General features: G+C 37.5%; 1 protein-coding gene and 1 pseudogene across 1 annotated transcript in view; one reads left to right on the plus strand and one right to left on the minus strand.

Moving 5' to 3' along the window:
- The window catches only part of LOC120616879 (zinc finger protein 709-like), a 22,187-nt gene extending 1,531 nt beyond the window's left edge, over positions 1–20,656 (plus strand). Inside the window, 5 exon segments of the mRNA XM_039880425.1 lie at positions 16,978–17,104; positions 17,307–17,367; positions 17,765–18,339; positions 18,676–19,662; positions 19,665–20,656. Of these exon segments, the coding sequence (XP_039736359.1) occupies positions 16,978–17,104; positions 17,307–17,367; positions 17,765–18,339; positions 18,676–19,662; positions 19,665–19,828 (1,914 nt within the window). The 3' untranslated portion in view covers positions 19,829–20,656.
- Positions 15,603–15,702, minus strand: LOC120616882 (uncharacterized; annotated as a pseudogene).
- Positions 20,657–20,819: the final 163 nt, after the last annotated feature.

The following is a 20,819-nucleotide window of genomic DNA, read 5'->3' on the forward strand; positions in this document are numbered from 1 at the left end:
TCTTCCTGGGGAGCCTCTCCCTGCAGGTGTCTTGTGGACTCACACCCACCAGAGGGCGCCCTTTATACGGAGAAAGTACAGAGTCCTGCTAGGGCTTGGGGGTGATGATGAAGATTCCCTTCTTGAGGAGCTGATTGTGGTTTCTCAGGGCCTAGACATTTTTAGACATTATTTTTTTCCAATTATAGTTAACATGCAATATTATTTTATATTAGTTACAGGTGTACAGCATAGTGGTTAGTCATTTATACAGTTTATGAAGTGATTCCTCCATTAGTCTAGTACCCACCTGGCAATATACATAGTTATTACAATATTATACACTATTCCCTATGCTATATTTTACATCCCTGCGACTATTTTGTAACTCCCGTTTTGGACTTCTAAATCCCTTCACCTTTTTCACCCGGATCCCTCAATCCCCCTCCCATCTGGTAATGCTGTTCTTTAGATTCCGCGTATAAGTGAGATCATAGGATATTTGCCTTTCTCTGACTTATTTCAGTTAGCATAATACCATCTGTGGGTCCATCTATGTTGTTGCAAATAGTGAGATTTCATTTTTTATTAATTCCATTGTATATATGTACCACATCTTGATCCATTTGTCTACTGATGGACAGTTATGTTGCTTCCATATCTCGGCTGTCATAAATAGTGCTGCAGTGAACAAAGGGGTGCATATGTGCATATATCTTTTCTCTTTCTCTTTTTTATTTTTCTTTTCTTTTTTTACTTTTATTAGCATTTATTTGATGCTGAATTTACTCCCGGGCCATCAGTTTTTGTTTCTTCAGTTTGTTCTGGGATATCTTTTTCTTCTGTGCAACCTCAAATTCTGATTTAGGAACAATCTGCTCTTTGTCAGTAAGTTTCATGTCAATGTGGCAGGGAGAGCTCTGTAAGTTCTGCGCTGCGTCTTGGCAGCTTGATTCACCTGGATGTGCTCAAAGACCAGAGAATCTACATCTAAATTCCTAAGCTCAGCATTACTCTCTGATTTTTTAAGCGTGTGCAAAAAAATTAAGCACATTTGGGGCATCAGATCCTGTGTCCAGTCCCATTGCTTAGCCTGGGCTCACCTACCTAATCCACCACTGTAACAGCAGAATGGCACACATTGCTTCTGTAAAGTGGCGTCCTTCAAATGTTTGGTGGCTTTTCAGGTAGACATACCCTTGATGGCCTGGGCAGTTTCACAAGTGTTGTTAAAGTGAACACGAAGATTTGAATCTTTTGATTTGCATGATTTTGTGGGGTTTTCCGGTTCAAAGAATAGTGAACAATTTCCAGAGGTCAGGTCAGGCCGCTTATGGGAAGAGGGAATATGTCTTTTCGAATTTGTGTTTGAGATTTCTTTTAATAAATACCCATAAGTGGAATTGCTAGGCCATAAGATGGTTCTATTTTTAATTTTTTGAGAAAACTTCGTACTGTTTTACATAGTGACTGCACTAATTTACAGTCCCAACAACAGTGAAAGAGATTCCCTTTTCTCCACATCCTCGCCAACACTTGTTTTTTGATTTATTGATGATAGCCATTCTGATGGGTCTGAAGTGATGTCTCACTGTGGTTTTAATTTGCATCTCTCTGTTGATTAGTGATGTTGAGCATCTTTTCATATGTCTATTGGCCATCTGCATGTCCTTTTTGGGGAAATGTCTATTCAGATCCTCTTCCCATTTATTAATTAAATATTTTGGGGTGGGTTTTTTTTTGGCATTGAGTTGTATGAGTTCTTTATAAATTTTGGATGTTAACCCTTTATCAGATGCATCATTGGTCAATATCTACTTCCGTTTGGTAGGTTGTCTTTGTTTCATTGATGGTTTCCTTCACTGTGCAAAAACGCTTTAGTTTGATATAGTCCTATTTGTTTATTTTTTTCTTTTCTTTCCTATGGCCAAGGAGAGGGATATATCATTAAAAATATTACTAAGAGCAATGTCAGAGTTTACTGCCTATGCTTTCTTCTAGAAGTTTTATAATTTTGGGTCTTACATTTAAGTCTTCAATCCATTTTGAGTCTATTCTTGTATGCGGAGTAAGATGGTGGACCAGTTTCATTTTTTTGCATGTATCTGTCCAGTTTTATACTTTTTATACCAATTATTGAATAGACTGTCTTTACGCCATTGTCTCTTCTTGCCTCTTTTGTAATAGATTAAATGACTGTATAGATGCGGCTTATTTCTGGGCTCCCTATTCTGTTCCATTGATCTATATATCTGTTTTTATGCCAGTACCATGCTGTTTTGGTTGCTATGTCCTTTTAGTATAGTGTCATATCAGGTAGCATGACACCCCAAACTTTGTTCTTTTTTTTTAAGATTACTGTGGCTCTTCAGGGTCTTTTATGGTTCCATATAAATTTTTGGATTATTTGTTGTAATTCTGTGAAAAATGCCATTGGTGTTTTAAAAAAATTTTTTATTTTTCAACTCTAGCTGAGATACAGAATTACAGTAGTTTCAGGTGTACACTATAGTGTTAGACATTTATGTAACTTATGTATTGATCACCCGATAAATCTAGTACCTGACACCGTACATAGTTATTACAGTATATTGACCATGTTCCTTATATTATGCTTAACATTCCCATGACTATTTTGTAATTACCACTTTGTACTTCTTAATCCCTTCCCCTTTTTCATCCCCCAACCCCTCTCCCAAATAGCAACCCTCAAAACATTCTCTATATCTATGGGTTTGTTTCTGTTTTTAGACTGAAGTTGTATCTGAAAATATCTCTTGTGCTTTTTAGGTTTTGCTGACTTGAAAGGAATGAATCCGGGCAGACATTATGAAAAGGAAAGGTGGCATTGAGTGAATTTTTTGGACTTTGTAGGAGAAAAGATAACTGGTTAATAACCTTGAAATGGCTGTTGAATGATGGTTGTGCACATGCTTCAAAACACTGGATGAAAATGTTTCTACCACAGTAGCACAGAGACAATGGCGAACCTTACTGTTCATGTGTTAAAGCTTAAGTGTTCACTTTTCCAAAACATTAAAGCAATCGCCCTAAGTGGTAAAAACTCGCACTACCATTGGGTTTTTATTAATTTTCTTCATTTTTGAATTGTGTACACTATGGTAGGTTGTCTTTGTTTCATTGATGGTTTCCTTCACTGTGCAAAAACGCTTTAGTTTGATATAGTCCTATTTGTTTATTTTTTTCTTTTCTTTCCTATGGCCAAGGAGAGGGATATATCATTAAAAATATTACTAAGAGCAATGTCAGAGTTTACTGCCTATGCTTTCTTCTAGAAGTTTTATAATTGTGTTAAAGCTTAAGTGTTCACTTTTCCAAAACATTAAAGCAATCGCCGTAATTGGTAAAAACTCGCACTACCATTGGGTTTTTATTAATTTTCTTCATTTTGAATTGTGTACACTATGATCGCTGCATCAGTTTGATATCAGTGTTGAAAACTTACTAGTTATACTTGCTGTTAATATTTTATCTGTACATCAGGATTAAAATGGATTTAGTTGATTTTTAAAGCTGTGTGATTTTTCTACACAGGAACAACTATTTGCAATGTGGGCTTTTATAATGATTAAACCAATGATAACTTTTATTATTAGCAGTTGAGAGTATATGGTCATGTGGCCATGTAAAAATATATTAATGAGTATTTGGTAAATTTCAACAGGCTTTTACTATTAGCATAATTTTGTGTTGTACAGTGAAGTTACAATTACATCTGTTATTTTGGATAACATTTATTGGTTAACAATAAGGTGACCAAAGCTCAAAATGAATTCGTATTTGATGGCTATGAGGAAAAAGCAATTCAATTTCTGTTTACATTGGTAAGAGAAAAACATCTCAAAACCTATAGAAATCTTTGAAATTTATAGTGTACGTTGGAGCTTAATTAAAAACTCCGGTGCATTATAATATGCTACTTAATTCTGAAAACATCCCCAGTTTGAACTATAAGAAAGAGAATAACTATCGTAAAACCCTTTGTCTTTTCAGATAGAAAGAGACTTGTTAATTTTTATGCTCTGCAGTTTTATATCTGTTGGTGATTAAAGGAATACATCTTGGAAGTAGAAAAGTTAAAGTAAGACAATTTTTAAAAGCAAAAGTTGATTAAAATTACGATTCACCATAGGAAAATATGGTATACATAATCTTTTGTTTTTATTTTCAATAAATAATGCGTGGGTAGGTTATTTTGTTCCACTCCTGTGCTCTGACTCCATCTACACTCCAGCAACAAGTTTCGGTCACTTCCTGATCATCCCGTTAGTTTATATAAAAACTGGCCAGTGCCAAACATTTTTCTTATTCGTGTTTGCTCTTGGAGTGAGTAGTCCAAGTAGTTCAACTACTTGATGTTTGATCCCTGACAAAGTAACCCCCACCCCTCCCTTTCCCCCTAGTGCTTCTTATCTGTCAGGCTGATGAGGACTTGGAGCGGCTCCTCCCCTCCCACCGCCGCCCACCCAGAGCTGCTGCTTGCCAGGGAGCCCTCCTGTGGGCTGTGCTGTCCCATGCTGTGCTTACCCGTGCTGTGTTGTGGACCCACTGAGACTGGGGTCTGTATACCGAGGACTCTATGTTGACAGTTTGGTAATTCGTTGTCTTTAGGGAGCAGGGTATGGGAGTGGGGCCCTCCTTACAGTGCTCCTGGATCCATGTCTTGAGTGGAAGCTCTCTGTGTATTTAGAGTGAGGGTGACTAGGCCAATTTCTTCCCCCAGTAGGATAAGTCTAAGGAGGAAGAAGTTGATTAGTGAGTGAGGTGAGCCCATCACACGGTCACTCCTTAAAGAGCAGGTATTTCAAACAGAGAGAGAGAGGAGACAGGTTAGGCAGCCCATAGCTGGTGGGCTGGGTCCTCTCTCCTGATAGCAGAGGACTCCTCACATTCCTTATGTGCCTCTGCTGCTGCTGCCCCTGGCTCTGGGGCAGTGCAGATCCTGAGGCTACTGGGGACAACACACAGCCTCACTGTGGCACAGCAAAGGGACTAGTTCAAATAGCATTACAGCCCTAGGTCCTTAAATACTACACACAGACCATTTCTGTGGGAGAAGCCTCTAACCCTGATGTCACTGATTTGAGGCCCTCTGGGGGAAAACAAAAGATAGATACCAGGGTAGAGAGGACACCCAGTCTCCCCATGTTTATCCAGTGGCTTAAAATACAAACCATGGAAGGAAACAAAGGAGAAATATATTTTAACAAGTCCACAATTTGATCCAGTTGGAAATCCAAAATATACTAAAAGAATTTCAAAGCAAAAAAGATAAATGGAGACTCTTTGGCTTTTGAGCCTCCAAAACATAGATTTTGAATGAACGTTGCCATCTCTTGAAATGCAGTAATTGACAAACCCTCCCACGATAACTCAATGCTACATTACATTGCAGTTATATCTCGGATCTCGGTCATTGAAGTGAGGTTGCACACGATCTCAGGGGAGTTACCAAAACAATATAGAGGACAAAGTGGAGTACTTGGCCTGAAGCATCAGAAATCTTTGCCTTTTCTCACACTCCTAGCACCGATTATCCTAAAATAACCCATAGTGAGTAGGACAGCTCTGAACTAACAGTTCATGAGTTTAAATTAAGTCTTCACCAGCACTTCCCCACTGGCTTCACAAAAATGCAGCTGCATGGTCCCTATCCCTTATTAAATTAGTTAGAATTGCCCAGTGTCCATTGAACAGGGCCCTCCAGGATTGAAAAATGTTATAAGAAACCTTTGAGGAAGAAGTTGATTATCCCCCGTACCTGTCCTTTCCAAATTTGGGCTGTCCTTAACCGTGGAAAGAGTGAATGACACCTCACAGTGGAAGACGGCAACCTGGAGGCCGTGGTCCCACCCAGTCGGCCCCTAGTCCCAGTCCCTACCATTCTTGGAATTACTGACCCCGTCCACTCGGCAACGGGTACACATTCTGCTATCACAGGTTTGGTCAAGTCTAGTCTGTTCAGTGCCTGTGTCAACAGCCTCATAGCTGCATTTGTCCTTCATCTCTGAAGGGACATGACACACCCTTACCTGGTTCCCCTAAGGGAACCCCAGCACCATTGCCGCCGCACACAGTCTCTGCAGGGAAGATCTGAGCTGCGTTTACCTTGCTCCAGGAGCACAGATGTGACATGACATTCTCCTTTGTGGACATTCATTTGACATTCAGGACATAAAATATGGGAAAATGGGCCTTGCACAAAGTGGATGAGCCATTGCTAAGACACAGTATGAGGGCCTGATGCCTCGGCTGCATTTTAAAACATTGTTTCAAAAACAGAAGATCACTTCCTTTTTGACACCATGAAGAATTAGAAGTCCCTCTCAGCACCCACCACATTGTCTAGATTTTTTCGGTGTTTGGCATGCAACACAGTTCATGTTTACAAATTTTACTTGAGCCCATTTTTGCTGTCATTTGTAAATTGGCCCACCCTGAATGGGCCTCCCTACCATAGAAGGCTCTAGGTTGTTTAAATTGCCATACAGCGGGCACACCTGGTAGTGTCCTCAGAGGCACTTTCACCGTAGAGGTGTCAGTTACCACTGTCATACCTCCTGGAGTGACCCATGATGGTCTTAGGTTGTAATTTGTCTTCCTCTCAGATATGTTGACTAGATGTTTATCAATTTTATTTAATCTTGTCAACAACCAACTTTTTAATTTTAATTTTATATATTGACTTCCTGTGATTACTTTGATTTCTTTTCAAATTCTTATGACTTCTTTTACTCTGTTTTGGGTTAAATTTACTCTCCTTTTTTTCTACAGTAAAAACATTTATATTTAGAATGAGCCAGCTGGACTCGTTTAGATGATCTCAATTTTCTTGGCAACATTTAAAGCATCGTAGTCGGAGCCAGTCGAACATGTGCCTTCTACCTTCCATCAGGCCCGATCAGTGTGTTGACAGTGTCCATGGTCAACGTCATAGAGCTTCCTCACAGCATGTTTGATCGGGTGCTCATTGGCCTTGACATGTACAAAGAACATAAGTACACTGTTGTCTTCTAGCTGCTTCATGGCTGACTCAGTAGTCAGGGGGAACTTGGTGGTGGCATAGTGGTCACTTGTTTCTCCTGGGGGCGCCCTTCCTAGGGTATTTGGGTTGCCTTCATGGTCACAGAGTCTTGGGCCTTTGGGAGGTTGGTGACCTGTGTATCTTGTATTTTGTGGCCATGGACGCCTTTCAGCACTGCTTTCTTTGCCTTCGAAGCCTTTGCTTTGGCTTCGGTTTTGGGGAGAGACAGGGGTTTCCTTCTTTGCTTTCAGTGCCATCTTTAGGAAGTGCTGCTCCCCTTTTTAAGGTTTCCTAAAATGGATGACTACGTTATTGATTATAGACGTTTCTTTTTCTTTTCTAATGTAATACATTTGATGGCATAAATTATCCTTAGGCATTGCTTTTGCTGCCTCCCACAACCTTGATAAGTTGAATTTTTATTTCATGCAGTTCAAATGATTTTCCTTCCTCTTGGAGTTCTTCAAGCCCATGTGTTATTTAGAGGTGTGTTGTTGAATTTTCAGACTTTTTTTTCAATTATCTTCCTGTTATTGATTTCTGGACTAATGCCTTAGTGGTGTGAAACCATATTTTATATGATTTCTGTCCTTTTGAATTTGTTAAGGTGTATTTTATATTCTATCATGTGTTCCACATTGGTGAATGTGAGTTTGAGGAGACTAGTATTCTGTTCTTGTTGTGTAAACTATTTCATAGATTAAAATTAAATCCAATTACAATTAAATCAATTAAATACAATTAAGTTGTTCTATGGCATTGTTGATTTCGTCTCTCTCTTTGATGATTTTCTGCCTGCTTGGATTTATAATTCATGAGGTGGTGTTGAAGTCTACAATGATAGTAGTTGATTCATCAATTTCTTTTTGCATTCTGTCGATTTTATCTCCTGTGTCTTGCCTCTCTGTTGCTATGCACATGCACATAAAGGATGCTATGCCTTTTTGAAGAATGGTTCCTTTTATCACTATGTAATGTCCCTTTTTTTTTCCTCTGAGTTTTCCTTGGTCTGAAATCCGCATCTGAAATTCATATGGCCTATGGCCTCTTATTATTTCATTTGTGTTGTCATGATGGATTTTTCTCCTTATCTTCATCTTTCATCTATCTCTGTTTATATTTAAAGTGCCTTGTAGACAACATGGAATTGTTTTTTGAAATCTGATGTTGCTTATCTCTCAGTTGTATTGAGACCATTGATGATTAAAGTAGTGATTGATATACCTGGATAAATATCTATCACATCTTTTAATTGTTTTTTTTAAATTAAATTTATTGGGGTTTCAAGTGCAAATTTAATAACGTCATATGTATGTTGCATTGTGCGTTCACCACCCAAAGTCAAATTTCCTTCCATCACCATATATTTGACCTCCTTTACCCTTATCCACCTCCTCCCTCTTTCCCTCTGGTGACCACTAAACTGCTGTCTGTGTCTATGAGTTTTTTGTTTGTCTTGTTTGTTTGTTGCTTTCAATTTTATATCCCACATATAAGTGAAATCATATGGTCCTCAACTTTTTCTGTCTGACTTATTTTGCTTAGCATACTCTCAAGATCCATCCATTTTGTTGCAATGGATGTCATCTTTTCTTGTGTCTGGGTGTTCCATTGTATATATGTACCACGTCCTTTTTACTCAATCATCTATTAAAGGGCACTCACTTCAGTTCTTTTCATGTCTTGGCCACTGTGAATAATGCTGAATGAACATTGGGATGCATGTGTCTTTATACATAAATGGTTTCAAAATTTTGGGGTAGATACCCAGAAGAGAGATTGCTGAGTCATATCATAGTTCTCTCTTAATTAATTTTTTGAAGAAGCTCCGTATTGTTTTCCTCAGTGGCTGTACCAGTTTACATTCCCACTAGTAGTGAATGAGGATTCCTCTTCCCCCACAGCCTCTCCAACACTTGTTAGGACTTGTGGATAATAACCATTCTAACAGATGTGAGTAAGGTGGTATCTCATTGTCGTTTTGATTTGCATTTCATAGCTAGTGAAGTTGAGCATCTTTTCATGTGTCTGTTGGACATTCGTATGTCTTCTTGGGAGAAGAGTCTGTTCAGTTTCTCTGCCTATTTTTTTTAAACTTGATTGTCTTTTTGTTGTTGAATTGTATGTGTTCTTTACATATTTTGGATATTAGCCCCTTATCAGAGGAGTTGTTTGCAAATATCTTGTCCCATTCAGTTGGTTGTCTCTTTCTCTTGTGATGGTTTCATTTGCTGTGCAGAAGCTTTTTAGTTTGATATAGTCCCATTCATTTATTTTTGCTTTTCTTTCCCTTTCCTTTAAATTCTTAAAATTCTCTCTAAATCCAAGGTCCGTGAATATAGTATCTATGGTTTCTTCTATGCAATGTGTTGTTTCAGGTCTTACATTTAGGTCTTTGATCCATTTTGATTTAACTTTGATGGATGGTGATAGATAGCAGTCTCTAGATTCATTCTTTTGCATGTAGCTTTCCAATTTTCCCAGCACCTTTTATTGAAGAGGATTTCTTTTCTCCATTGTATATTTCCTGCTATATTGAATAAGAGTGGTGAGGATGGGCAGCTTTGTCTTGTTCCTGATCTTAGAGGGAAAGCTTTCAGTTTTTTACCATTAAGTATGATAATAGCTGAGGGTTTGTCATATATACATATGCTGTTTTTATGTTGAGGCATTTTCCTTCTGTACTCATTAAGTGCTTTAATCTTAAATGGGTGCTGTATCTTGTCAAATGCCTTTTCTGCATGTATGGATATGATGATGACTTTTATCCTCGATTTTGTTTATGTGATATGTGACGTTGGTCACTTTACGTATGTTGAACCATCCATGCATCACTAGATGAACCCCACCTGATCGCCATGTATGATCTTTTTAATGTATTTGATTTGCTAGTATTTTGTTTAGGAGTTTTACATCTGTATTCATCAGAGATATTGGTTTTGTGTTTTTGTGTTATCTGTACCAGGGTGTGGTATCAGGGTGATGTTGGCCTCATAAAATGAGATAGGAGGTATTGCCTCTTTTTCAATTTTTGAGAGCAGTTTGAGAAGGACAGGTATTAAATCATCTTTGAATGTTTGGTAGAATTCACTAGTGAAGCCATCTGATCCTGGACCTTTCCTTTTTGGGAAGTTTTTGATGGTGGTTTCAATTTCCTTACTGTTGATTGGTCGATTTAGATTTTCCAGTTTTTCGTGATTCATTGTAGAAAGGTTGTATGTATTTCTAAGAACTTGTCCATTTATTCTAAGTTATTGAATTTGATTTTGTTTGTTTGTGTCTTTTCTCTTTTTTCCTTAGTGAGTCTAGCCAGGGGTTTAGCAATTTTATTGACCATTTCACAGAACCAGTTCTTTGTCGCATTAATTTTTTCTATTGTCTCTTTGCTCTCATTTTCACTTAATTCTGCTGTAATTTTATCATTTCCTTCCTTCTGCTGACTTTGGGCTTCATTTGTTCTTTTTTCCTCCTTCTTTAAGATGTAATGTCAGGTTGTTTATTTGAGATTTTTCTTATTTCTGGAGATCGCTTATAATGATATCTGAACTTTCCTCTTATACATGCTTTGGCTGTATTCCTGAAGTTTTGATACATTGTATTTTAATTCTCATTTGTGTCTATGTACCTCTTGCTCTCTCTTTTTCTTCTTAGACCCAATCATTCTTTAGTAGCACGTTGTATAATCTCCACATATTTTTGGTTTTCCCACTTTCTGTTTACAGTCGATCTCCAGTTTCAAAGTGTTGTGGCTGGAGAATATACTTGGTATGGTTTCAGTCTCCTTATGTTCATCGAGGCTAGTGTTCCAACATATGGTTCATCCTTGAGAATGTTTTATGTGCACTAGAGAAGAATGTATAATCTGATGTTTTAGGATGAAAGGCTCTGTAAATGTCTATTATGACCCATTGTTCTAAACTGTCATTTAAGGCTGATATGTCCTTATTTATTTTCTGTTTGGGTGATCTATCTATAGTCGTCAGTTGGGTATTTAGATTCCCTACTATAATTGTTTTTACGTCAGTTTCTCTCTTTAGTTCTGTTAGTTGTTGTCTAATATATTTGGGGGCTCTCCGATTGGGAGCATATATATTGATAAGTGTTATGTCTTCTTGATGTATGATTTCCTTTATTCTTATGACATATTCTTCTTTGTCTTGATAACTCTTTTATCTTGAAGTCTACTTGATATAAGTATGGCTACACTCGCTTTTCTCTGGGTGCCATTTGCCAGGAGTATCATTTTCTACCCTTTGCGTCTACATTTATCTTTACTTATGAGATATGTCTGAAAGGCAGTACTTGGTTGGGTTTTGTTTTTTCATCCAATCTGCTACTCTGCTTTTTTATAGGTGAGCTCAGTCCTTTTACATTTAGGGTAATTATTGATATATAAGTTTTTCTATAGCCATTTTATCTTGTTTTCTGGTAGCTCTATGTCTCCATTGTTTCTTTGCCCTTGAATTTCTGTCTTGTTATTTTAGTTTGGTGGTAGTCTATGATTTTTCCCTGTGTTCCCTCTTTTTTTATGTTATGTGTCATACTTCTGGACTTTTGTGTATGGTTACTATTAAATTCATGTAAAAGAAAATTTCATATATACAGTAGTTCTTCTGCGTGTGTCTTATCTCCGTTCCCCTTTGAAAATTCAGTCCTTTACCCCTTCCCTTCTTCTGTTTTTGTTATCTCAAATTATCCCTATTTATCCCCTGAATTTATTTCTGAGTTACAATGCTATCGTCTTCTCTTTTTAAAAATGATTTTACCTTCTTTAACCATCACGTAATATTTAAGTTTATAATACCTATATTGAATAAGGGTTGCCATTTCCTGCTTCTGTCTGTCTTTTAGTCATTTTACTCACTCATAGTTCTGCATTTTTTTGCCTTTTTGTTTCAGATAGAATGACCCTCTTCAGTATTTCCTGTAATGCAGGTCTTTGTTGGAAAATTCCCTCAGCTTCTGTTTGTTTGGAAAGGTCTTTCTCTTTCGTATCTAAAGGAAAACTTCGCTGGATACATTATTCTTGGCTGGTAGTTTTTCTCTTTCAATAGTTTGAATATTTGATTCCATTCCCTCCTGGCTTTTGGAGCTTCTGCTGTAAAATCTGATGATAATCTAAGGCCTTTTCCTTTATAGGTTACCGTCTTCTTTTCCCTGGCTGCCTTGAGAATTCTTTCTTTCTGATTAATTTTTGACAGTTTTAATATAATGTGCCATGGAGAAGGCCTTTTTGGATTGACATAATGAGATATTCATTTTGCTTCTTAGATTTGAGGATCCACTTCTTTTCATAGGCTTGGGAAGTTCTCGTTGGCTCTTTGTTTGAATAGGCTCTCTGTTTTGTTCTTCCTTTCTCTTTCTGGTATACCCATTGTCTTATATTGCTCTTTCTGATGGAGTCAGATAGTTCTTGTAGAGTTCTTCCTTTTTTTTCTCAAGTCTCTCTCTTCCATCTGCATCATTTCCATATTTCTGTCTTCAATATCACTAATTCTTTTCTCTATCTTAGCTATATTTCCTTAGCTTGCTAGTTCATTTGTTATCTCTTTTTTATTGAGTTCTTCAGCTCTAGAATTTCTATTTGGTTCTTTTAAAAGTTTCAAGCTCTTTGGTAAAGCATTTGTTTTGTTCCTTGATCTTTATTTCTGAGTTTATTAATCTGCCTTATTTGAATTTTCTTGCATCTCGTTGAGTTTTTTCAAAACTGCAATCTCGAATTCTACATGATTTAAATCACCTATTTCCATATTTTTAAGTTTATTTTCTGGAGCTTTTAAAGATTCTTTTGAGCTGTGTTGTTACCTTTGTATACATGGTATGTGATTGACTATTTCTCCACCTATGCATTTATGGGAATGAACTCTGCTTTTAAAAATATTATTATTAATAATAATGACTCTAGAGCCCATTGATAAGAAGAGGGTTTTTTCCAGTCATTGGCACACAAGCCACCTGTACTGCCCAGACCTCCTGAGCGCTGCTGGGGAGCAAAAGAAAAAATGTCCTTTATTTCCTGGGGAGATGTATGTCTCCTCTGCAAACTGGTTGCCGGAGTCCCAAGGCTCCACCCCATGGGAAGATGTTGGAGTTTCAAGCCTGTGAAGAGCCCCTGAAGTCCTGGTGCTGCCCAGGTGGCTAGATGCAGTGCAGTGCTACCTCAGATGTCCCAGGTACCTGTGCCGGGATCAGCCTGGATGGGTGGGTGTGGGGTGGGTTGGGAGAGGCCACCAGTGTGCCTGTGGCTCTGTTTCTTCCCAGTAATGGTGACTGCCAGGCCTCAACTGCCTTCCCTCTGTATCTCCACCCTTGCCAATGGGACCAGCCTCAGTGTGTGTCTGCCACGCAGAACCTGTCTCCTCAGTTCTTGGGGCTCCGGACTTCCTGGTCTGTAGCCTGACACTCACTGCTGCAGCTTCCTCTGGGACCTGCTGCTAGCTCTGGGACGGTGCAGGGAGGTGACTTGTAGGAGAGTGGGGAGAGGCAGCCAGGCTTTTTGTCTCTGTTTTCTGCCTGACGGTAGCAGCTCCTAGAACACAGCTGCCATACCTCTGAATTCTGTCTCTTCTCTGATCACTAGGTTCTCCAGTAGTACATGCTGATCACTTAGGCAGAAATGCTCAGGGCTACATAGAGTACATGCTGCAATCTGTTTCCTCCTCCCTTGCTTGCCCAATTTGCCTTCAGATGGTTTGCTGAGCAGATCTCAGAAGTGTTTATGTGTTAGGCTGGAAATCTTCCATTGGATTATAGCTGTTCAATTTGTAGTGTCAAGGAGAGAGATCAAGGGGCCCGTCAAGCCATCATGCTTCTGACATCTTCTTTCTTTTTTATGTTGGCCTTGTTATTTGTTACTTTTTGTTTTCTACCTTTTTCTATCTTCTTTGGCTTTAATTGAACATTTTACCTGATTCTTTTCTTCTACTGTCTTAGGATATCAATTACACATATTTTAAAAAGTATTTTGGTGATTGCTCTTGAATTTTCATTATACATTTACATCTAAGTCATCTCCTATGTCAAGTCATAGTACACCACTGCACTGGTTGTGCAAGTACCTTATACTGTCTCCCAGTTTTCTCCTCTCTGTCCCTGTAACCTTGTTGTCATTTATGTCAATTATCCATAAGCTTATAATTGTCAAATAAATTGTTGACAATATTATTTTCAGCAAAGTGTCATCTGTTATATTAGTTTTAAGAAATACAAAAGACTTGTTAACCTTCATGTTTTTGTAACTCCTTACCTTTATCATTTACTTTCTTTCTAATGAATTTTTGAATCTTTTCCAGGTGGATGTACTAATGAACAATTCCTGCAATCTTTGTCTCAGAAAGTTTTTATTTCTTCATTTTGGAAGGATAATTTTGCTTGTCACAATTGTAGGAGAGTGGTCTTTTTCTTTCAGACCTTGAAATATTTCTCTTCACTCTTCAAGCTTGCATGATTTTTGAAAAGAAGCCTGATTTAATTCTAATCTTTGTTTTTTAATAACTAAGGTGCTTTTTCTTCTCACTTATTTCAATATATTCTCTTTGTCTTGACTTCTGTCTAGTTTGTATGTGGCGTACTTATCCTGCACTTTAGTGTTCTCTGAGCTTCCTGGATCTATCATGTGCTTTCTATCCTTAAATTTAGGAAAATCTCAGTATTGTTACTTCACTGCTTTCTTCTATTCTTTTCTGTGTTTTCTTTCATATATTACCATAATGTGCTTTTAACCTTTTTTTGTGTAAAGCATGTTATCCTAGGGCTCATGAGTATTGTGTTCTCTCTTTTTAGTTCCTTTTTTGTCTTTGCATGAGACTACTGAAGTATATTTTCGTTGACTACAGGCCACACTAAGAATTGAATATATGGGGTATATTTCAGAATGCCCTGTTTGTTTTTTCTTTCTTAGTTATAGAGGCACTGGTTTATCCTGTGATCTAAATTCTGTGATGGATCTAAGAAAATAAGTTTATATCTTTGCTTTTTTTTTATAGGGAGGTAGGAAATGATAGCTTCTAAGTTACTTAAATGCCAGACCAGAAACGAGAAGTCTCTGAATCCATTTTTTTGATCACCGACTGCTGACAGCTTTAGAGCTTCATCACTTCTCTTCCTTTGTCCCACATCTGTACGAGGTGATAAGAAAGCCTTAATATTCCCTCCTTTGTGGTAGCAGAGAGTAAAATCCATGCAAGCTCCCACCTTTGTGTGTGAACGCTCACCTTAGTCCACCCTCTAACTGCAATACAAAACAAGTCTCTGTACATTTTCTAGTTCTCTATTTCATGCCTGTTTGAGAGTCCTACCTTACTTTCCCTAGAGACTCAATAATGGTAGCAATATACCCTTTTATACCCAATTGGTCATGTTTGATGTCTTCTGCTGAGGAATTCTTATGCTCTGGGGTTGAGCGATCATGCTCCTTACTCCATGGGGGAGCTTGGCAATGACAGAAGAAGGAAGATCAGCCTCTAGAGTGTCTGGTCAGGAAACGCTTCTTCCTGATTAAAAAGTGGACATTGAAATGTTCTTTTGGAAAAAAGCACTGCTGACACCTTTACCTATTTTTACTTTTCTATTTTATTCTTAAAATATGGGATTAATTTGCATGTCATCCTTGAGCAGGGGCCATGCTAATCTTATCTGTATTGTTCTTACTTTAGTGTATGTGCTGCCGAAGTGAGCACACGTTTACATATGTTATAATCAAACAGAAATTCACCATCAAGCCATTGCGGATGTGAATGAACTCTTTTGCAATCTGCAGCTATTAACCTGTTTGTTCCTCAGTGTCAACAGGGCTGAGGATTGACTGTTATCCCAGAAGCGCTTTTTCTTGCAAAACCATATTATTATCTCTATGTGTGCCTGTGTGTGCCAAAAATAGGCTGGAAGTAGCCCTGAGGTACCTGAGTATAGGGATTTTGTGGTCTAAGTTGTCATGCCTTCTTCCTAATATCTGTGCTCTAAGTTCCAAATAACCGTCTACACCATAAAATCCTACAGAGAGAGAAAGGAAGAACTGAGTCTGTGATAAATATTACACAAGGTAAAAGCAATGCTTCCCAACAAGAATATTTTCCTTTAGCCAGTTGTATCTCATGACAGACATAGCTTGGAGATATTGCAGGTGTGATTTCAGACCACAGCAATAAAGTGAATATTAATAAAATAGGTCACATGAATGTTGTGGACATATATCAAAGTTATGTTTATGCTTTACTGTAGTCTAAGTGTGAAATAGCAGTATGTCCAAACAACCAATGTACATAATTAAAATACAGTAATGCTACAAAATGCTAACCATCACCTGAGCCTCTTAGTAAGTCATAAGGTTTTATTCTGGTGGAAGTTCTTGTCCTGATGTTGATGAAAACGCAATAAAGTTAAGGAAAATAGTGCAAAGTATGCCAGTACTTCTAATGGTCTAGACAACTGTGAGACGATATGGCCAGCTGGGATTTATTAAAAGTTGGATTTCCACAGGCCTCCTGGACTCACATGTTTGGAAATAGGGATAGAAGAAAAAACTTCCAGTTTTTCACTATGTTTTTTTTTTAAATCACATGCAGAAGTGACTCACTGCTTCATGGAGTGCTGTAAATGATGAGGAATAAGGAAAGAGAAGAAAGAATTTTTCTCCTAAGAAAATGATTGTCTTAAAATGAAAAATATTTTTTTCATATTTATAGCATTTCTGTCATTTCCTGGCATGCTGTGGACCCTGCCGTTACGGAAAAATAAGATGTAATGTGATCACAGTAAAAATGTATTATAATTTGTGATGCTGTTAAAATAATGAGGAAGTAAGTGTGGACCGAGCGCAAGCTTTTGATGATCAAGTTATAAAAGAAATGTTTGGTGATGATAGAATCATAGGTATCTTTTCTGTACATGGAGTATAGGTGTCAAGTGCTATAAGTCTTACAACTTTTACTGTACACATATTTGGGATGTTATAGGACTCAGTGGCCTTTGAGGATGTGGCTGTGAACTTCACCCCGGAGGAGTGGGCTTTACTGGACCCTACACAGAAGAAACTCTACAGAGATGTGATGCGGGAAACCTTCGAGAACCTGGCCTCAGTAGGTACGCGTGACTTCATCTTCACCTTGCTAATTAGAGGTGAGGTGTTAGTTGCTTATCAGCATTGTTCTAAGACGTGGAATATGGAAATGCAGGGCATTGATAAATAAACTGGGAATGGTCACAGCTCACCACAGAACTAAAATCTAATACTTTTTCTATAATTTTTAATACTTTGGAATTATTTTTTGTGGTCTACTTTTAGGAAAAGGAATGGAAGATTATGACACTGAAGATCAGTACAAAAACCAAGGGAGAAAACTAAGGTGAGTCATACTCACAATATTAAGGCAGTGTTATCTGTGTGCATCCTGGTGTTACGGAATTTTAAAAAGAAGCAAACAAAAGAACCCTTTCTTCAAATTTATGATTTCTCAAAATTTTTTTTATCAAATTACTCTCATGTGTGATATAGATGGTTTGTGTTTGCAAAATAGTTTACTAGGAAATGATATTAATAAACCCTATATGTGAATATCACTGTTTTGATAATTGTAAGTGTGAAGTTCTTTTGTGGAGAATTTCATATCTTTAATTCAGCCAATTTAGGCAGCAGCAAACCTACACTTTTGCTATAAATCATAAAAATGTAGTTCAGATATGCTACAAAATGCTAAAATATTAATGAGAAATCATGAACAATGTTCATCTTGATTTTTTCAGAAGTCATATAGAAGAGAGAATCTGTGAAAGTGAAGCGAGTAGTGAGTGTGAGGAAAACCTCACCCTTATTTCAAATCTCAGTCTGAACAAGAGAATTTTTCCTAGAGTAAAACCATGGGAACACAGTGTGTGTAGAGAAGTCTTCATACAGCATTCGTCTTCTAATAGGCACATCAGATGTCACACTGGACACGATCCCAATGAGTATCAGAAACATGGAGAGAAGCCACGTAAATGTAAGGCGAGTATGAGAGCCTTCAGTTATCTCCAAATTTTTGAAAAATATGAAAGAAATCACAATGGAAGAGAGAAACCCAATGAATGTAAGCAGTGTACTAAAGTATTCAGTCGTCGCAGTCATCTTCAAAGACATGAAAGAACTCACACTGGAGAGAAACCCTATGAATGTAAACAGTGTACTAAAGCGTTCAGTTGTCTCAGTAGTCTTCGAAGACATGAAAGAACACACACTGGAGAGAAACCCTATGAATGTAAACAATGTGGTAAATTCTACAGAGATCACTCTTACTTACAAACACACAAAAGAATCCATACTGAAGAGAAACCCTATGAATGTAAGCAATGTAGTAAAACATTCAGGTATCTCAGTAACCTTCGAAGTCATGAAAGAATACACACTGGAGGGAAACCCTATGAGTGTAAACTGTGTGGTAGAGCCTTCAGAGAGTCCTATTTCTTAAAAACACATGAGAAAACTCACACTGGAGAGAAACCCTATGAATGTAAGCAATGTACTAAAACATTCAGTTGTCTCAGTCGTCTTCAAACACATAAAAGAACTCACACAGGAGAGAAACTCTATAAATGTAAGGAATGTGGAAAAGCCTACAGAGATTACTGTAAATTACAAACACATGAGAGAACTCACAACGAAGAGAAACCGTATGAATGTAAACAATGTGGTAAATTCTACAGAGATCACTCTAACTTACAAAAACACAAAAGAATCCATAATGAAGAGAAACCCTATAAATGTAAGCAATGTACTAAAGCATTTAGTTGTCTTCGTTATCTTCAAAGACATGAAAGAATACACACTGGAGGGAAACCCTATGAATGTAAACAGTGTGGTAAAGCCTTCAGAGAGTCCCGTTGCTTAAAGACACATGAGAGAACTCACACTGGAGAGAAACCCTATAAATGTAAGCAATGTAGTAAAGCATTCATTTGTCCCAGTTCTCTTCGCAAACATAAAAGAGTGCATACAGTATTGAAACCCTATGCATGCAAAGAATGTGGTAAAGCCTTCAGAGAGTCACATTCCTTAAAAACACACGAGAGAACTCACACTGGAGAGAAACCCTACAAATGTAAGCAGTGTACTAAAACATTTAGTTTTCTCAGTTCTCTTAGTAAACATAAAAGAGTGCACACTGAACAGAAACTCTCTAAATGTAAAGAATGTGGAAAATCCTACGTAGATTACTGTAAATTACAAATACACGAAAGAACTCACACTGGAGAGAAACCCTATAAATGTAACCAATGTAGTAAAGCATTCAGTTGTGTCAGTTATCTTCAAACACATGAAAGAATACACACTAGAGGGAAACCCTATGAATGTAAACAGTGTGGTAAAGCCTTCAGAGAGTCCCGTTTCTTAAAAACACATGAGAGAACTCACACTGGAGAGAAACCCTACAAATGTAAACAGTGTACTAAAGCATTCAGTTGTCCCAGTTCTCTTTGCAAACATAAAAGAATGCACACTGAACAGAAACTCTATAAATGTAAGGAATGTGGAAAAGCCTACAGAGATTACTGTAAATTACAAATACACGAAAGAACTCACACTGGAGAGAAACCTTATAAATGTAACCAATGTAGTAAAGCATTCAGTTATGTCAGTTATCTTCAAACACATGAAAGAATACACACATAGGGAAACCCTATGAATGTAAACAGTGTGATAAAGCTTTCAGAGAGTCACATTCCTTAAAAACACATGAGAAAACTCACACTGAAGAAAACCCTATGAATGTAAGCAGTGTACTAAAGCATTTCGTTATCACAGTTCTCTTCGCAAAATTTAAAAATAAATAACACTAGAGAGAAACCTTAAGAATGTGAAAAATGGAGTCAAACTTTCAGATGTCTTAGCTATCTTCAAAACATGCTAAATCATACTGCAGAGATGTTCTGTGAATGTAAAAATGGTGGTAAAGCCTGCAAGGATTATATTTCCTTAGAAACACTCTAAGGAACTCATACTGGACAGACACTATGAACGTAAAGCCTACAGATTTTAAGTTTTTTGCTAACACACATAAAGACAGGATAGATCCTGTGAATTGAGCAATGTGGTAAAGCTTTCAGTTCTCATCTATGTTTCCAAATACATGAAAGAAATCTCAGTGGAGAAAAACTGTTGAGTGTAAAAAATGCAGTAATGCATGGTTATTCCATTTATCTTGGTCTGCATGAGAGAACTCAACACTGGAGAGAACCAGATGAATGTCAACATTGGTAAAGCCATTATTTGTCACAACCATTTGAAGAGAGGAGAGTGCACACTGTAGACACACCATTTGAATGTTCACAATGTGGGGAAAGCTTTAATCATCTCAATTTTTTCTGAAGTTATGAAAGTAGTCACTGGATAAAACTTGAATGTAAACAGTGTGGGAAAGACTTCAGTTGATTCACATCCTTACAAGAGAAAACTTACCAAATAAAATGTAAGTATCGTGAGAAAACTTGATGGAAATTAAGCAACATATAAAGTTCCAGAAAACTTTTCACAGGAATAAAGTATCGTCAACAAGGTAAAGAGACAACCATCCGAATGGGAAAATATATTTGCAAGCAGCACCTCCGATAAGGGCCTAATATCCAAAATATACAAAGAACTCACAACTCAATAACAACAAAAAAAAACAAACGATCTAATCATAAAATGGACAGAGGATCTGAACAGACACTTCTCCCCAGAGGACATACAAATGGCCAATAAACATATGAAAAGATGCTCAACATCGCTAGCTGTTAGAGAAATGCAAATCAAAACCACAATGAGATTCCATCTCACACCTAT

This window comes from Pteropus medius, unplaced genomic scaffold, assembly GCF_902729225.1.
Source record: "Pteropus medius unplaced genomic scaffold, Ma_sr-lr_union100, whole genome shotgun sequence".
NCBI classification, from domain to species: Eukaryota; Metazoa; Chordata; class Mammalia; order Chiroptera; family Pteropodidae; genus Pteropus; species Pteropus medius.